The 3,832-nt window shown below is 35.8% G+C and overlaps 1 protein-coding gene across 1 annotated transcript in view; it reads right to left on the bottom strand.

The window, feature by feature from the left end:
• The window catches only part of LOC107653200 (CUB and sushi domain-containing protein 3-like), a 16,137-nt gene that overhangs the window by 7,708 nt on the left and 4,597 nt on the right, over window positions 1-3,832 (bottom strand). Inside the window, exons 6-7 of the mRNA XM_016439868.1 lie at window positions 572-784; window positions 89-283 (exon numbers count right to left, since the gene is read on the bottom strand). Coding sequence (XP_016295354.1) covers window positions 89-283; window positions 572-784 — 408 coding nt within the window. The remainder of the gene's footprint in view (window positions 1-88; window positions 284-571; window positions 785-3,832) is intronic.

Here is a 3,832-nt window from a genome sequence, read left to right as displayed (position 1 = left end):
ATTTGAATCGTCACATATTTGAATCGATTTTCAACCGACTCGCGGTTAATCGTTACATCCCTAATATATACCCATGTAATGCACCCACCAGTAGCTGAAATCCTTTTAGGGCGACACTCAAGCAAGGCCTGCCATTGGCCGTCTGGTCCACATGTGACCACTGGTGAGCCAATCAGATCAAATCCCTCATTACAAATCACATCCACAGTGTCTTTGGGTTTGTACACCCTAGATCCTGGTTTTATCCTTCCATTTGCCACAGCAGGTGCTGAACAGGTGATCACTGAACATGAACAAGGGTACAAATGATTCTTATTGCTTTAAAACACAATTAGCAATTTTATGTATGCGTGCAGACATTTTTATCCTAAGCATGAGTCTTTATGTGACATTCAAGGTTTTAAAGTTCAAATTTGGAGGGTTCATGAATTTGTTTAGGAACATGTTCTTCTTTATCAGGATCAAATTTTGAAGGCGTTAATGTTATAATAAAATGACTCGATATTCAAAATATTGAAGATTATCAGCTTTTGTGTGATGCAATGATTCAGAAAGCATCATCTGTACTTACACTGACACAGTGGCTCCTTTGGGTGCCATTTTGAGTGTGCGTGACACGTGAAAACTCCAGATCCGACGAATCCTTCATTGCAGGTGACAGATATGAACTGTCCCGGCATGTAATCAGACTTCTGCTCTTTCACTGTACCGTTTTTTCCCAAATCAGGAGTGGGACATGTCTTGGGAATAGCAAGTCTTGAGAGCAAAACCTTTGCAAACTGACCTTTTGAGATAATCAGCAAAGGTGAGGAAAAAAGCAGAAAGACTGAAGTGAAGTGAATTTTTACACAACACATTTAAAGAGATTTGTGTCTTTTGAGATATAACAGAACTTAATGTGTGTGCTATGAACACATACAAGAACTTTCGGAGTTCAAAACTTTCTTCCCAGTCCAAAAAACAGCATTTATTGACACTAAATTGCTAAAACTTTTCATTCATTCACTTTTCAACATTCACGAACAGGTTGTTTCTTAAAGAAGCAACGACAGCAAAACATTTTTTATCAAATAAAGATCATAGAGAGGGTAGAAAACGGTCACGAAAAACTAAAGTGTCTAGTTTTTGGCACAAAAAAAAATAAAAATATATATATAATAAATATGACTCCTTCAAAAACAAGTGCTCCTTTAGGGCTGGGCGATATAGCAAAAAATGTATCAACGATATAATGTTTCATATTGTTCGGTATCGATAATTATTGACTTTTTTTACCTTTTTTAAAACAAAAAGCAATAGATTTTTTTTTTTTTTCTAATGTTTTAATTTCTAATGTTTTATATGCAGATTAAATAGGTCTTTATTGTATAGGACTAATTGTCTCCCGAGACCACAGGAGGGCGCAATGAGCAAAATAATGCAGCACATTTAAATTGACAACGCAAGGATATAACTCTATAAAAACGTGCATTACGTCTAAATTAACTCATAAAAATCAAATATAATTTCGTAAATTGCATGAACAATTATGAACAAAACAGCATCATGTATTTATGCATTGCTTAATCCAAAGAGCCTGAATATGCGTTCTGTGTGAATGGCTTGGTTTCGGTTTTAACCCATTCAAGATCTTCTCCGCATTGAGCTTCTATATTTCTCAAATATTTTGAATGCATAACACAGCAGCGGCGCGTCTCGTAGGCTAGCTAGACTAACAAAACATTACTGAGGACACTCCCTGACGCACTCCTAACCTTTGATTGTTCTATTTTTGCATTCAAATGCAAATGTTTATTTTAAATTCGACTAATATTCATTCTTTATTCACAATCTCCTCACCACAGGCAGGCACAGCACTCATTTCAGCATGTGTTCGTGATTGTGTGTGCTGTCTGCGTCACTCATAGCACGTGCCTATATTGTGCGCTATATCTAACAATTTTTCTATCGATATTGAAGAAGGTGTACCGTCGATAAATATCGATACCGTTTTATCGCCCAGGCCTATGCTCCTTTTTCACCCACTTTACCATCCACTGGGTAAAAAAAACCCTAAAAAAAAGCACAAGTCTGATTACTTATCAGACCATAACCAAATGTCTGCTAAACATCATAACATTATCGTTCAATGTTAAATTATTACATCATTAGATATATAACATCATATAAATACAACGTTGGGTTTTTACGTCAACTAGATTTTCATTTCCAACCAAAACTCAACGTCTGTCCAGTGGTGGAAGTTTTTATGTAAACCATTTCTTAATTTTAACCAAAACTCAATATATGTCAAATGGTGGAAGTTTTAGGCTACGTTTACACGACAACGATGTAGTCAAAAACTGAAAAGTTTTTCCCTTGCGTTTTTTAAAAAGTTTCACATATACACAACAAAGTTTTTAAAACGATTCGCGTTAACACATAACTCCCGAAAACGGCCAAAAACACTGTATTATGTATGCCAGGTAGGGGTGTGCGATATATATCGTCTGCGATAATATCGTAATTGTTGTTTTAACCTTGAGCAGCAACAACAGTACCATGTACTCCGCCATTGTTGTGTATGTTTGTTCGCGCTTGCCTTTAAATCGACACGTACTGCACATGTCTACATACCTAACACGTACTGCGCACGCGCATGACTTCACAGTTTTCAAAGATTCTTGTTTTGGGTGTTTACACTGAAATGATAACGGTGGCGTTTTCATAAACTTGCACTCAGTGTTGCCAATTTAGCTACTTTGTAGCTAGATTTAGCGACTTCGCCCCTTTTGAGACTTTTTCAAAAGCTTAGGGACAAATATTGCAACTTCTTGGACAGACCTTATCTAAGTTCTCATCTTGCCCACTGATCAACATTCATCTTTATATAGATCAGTGAATTTGCCATTATGATGTCATTAGTGACATTTAGCTACCAGTTCTTGAGCAGCAACAACAGTACCATGTACTCCGCCATTGTTGTGTATGTTTGTTCGCGCTTGCCTTTAAATCGACACGTACTGCACATGTCTACATACCTAACACGTACTGCGCACGCGCATGACTTCACAGTTTTCAAAGATTCTTGTTTTGGGTGTTTACACTGAAATGATAACGGTGGCGTTTTCATAAACTTGCACTCAGTGTTGCCAATTTAGCTACTTTGTAGATTACCATGATTACAAATGTGACATTGAATTCAATAAACAATAAGTTAATTAAGAGACTTACGTTTTAGAGACCATATTGCTTGTTTTTGCTCAATTTCGCCAACAAATATCATTCCGAATACAGCCACAGTGCTGTTTTGTGTCTCCGAGCAACATGACTGTGTTTCGTTCTTGAATGAATCAACCGTTTAAATGATTCGGTTCAATCCCAATGACTCACTTATTAACAGTGATTTGCTGCCACCTGCTGGCGGTTTTAATTTCACATTTCGGCTTTTTCTTTTTTTGATTTTTTTCATGTTTTAAATCATTTCAAATATCAGTATTCAACGTTTTATGTTTAATATATCAAAACATGATTTACGCATTTGCAATTGCAGGTTAAATGCATTCATGTCTTGCATTAAACAGTGTGTAAATATATCTAAATGCCACTTCAGATGCAGCTTCTGTGTTGATTTAATTTGCTTGGTAACAGCCCAAATGTCTTATTATTCTAATTCCCTGATTAAATGTAAGAATTTGACTCAAAAGATAATGGACACTTTTAGAAAAAATGGCTTTATAAAGGTAAAAATGCCCATAAAATGCAAAAATCAGTTTAAACTTATTGGAAAAGATTAATTTCTATCAGTATGAACTGACCACCACACAGAATATGAAGAATATTAAAAACATTA

Source organism: Sinocyclocheilus anshuiensis, unplaced genomic scaffold (assembly GCF_001515605.1).
Source record: "Sinocyclocheilus anshuiensis isolate Anshui unplaced genomic scaffold, SAMN03320099.WGS_v1.1 scaffold143, whole genome shotgun sequence".
In the NCBI taxonomy this organism is placed as follows: domain Eukaryota; kingdom Metazoa; phylum Chordata; class Actinopteri; order Cypriniformes; family Cyprinidae; genus Sinocyclocheilus; species Sinocyclocheilus anshuiensis.
Note: the sequence above shows the minus strand (reverse complement) of the source record. Positions and strands in the feature narration are given on the sequence as shown.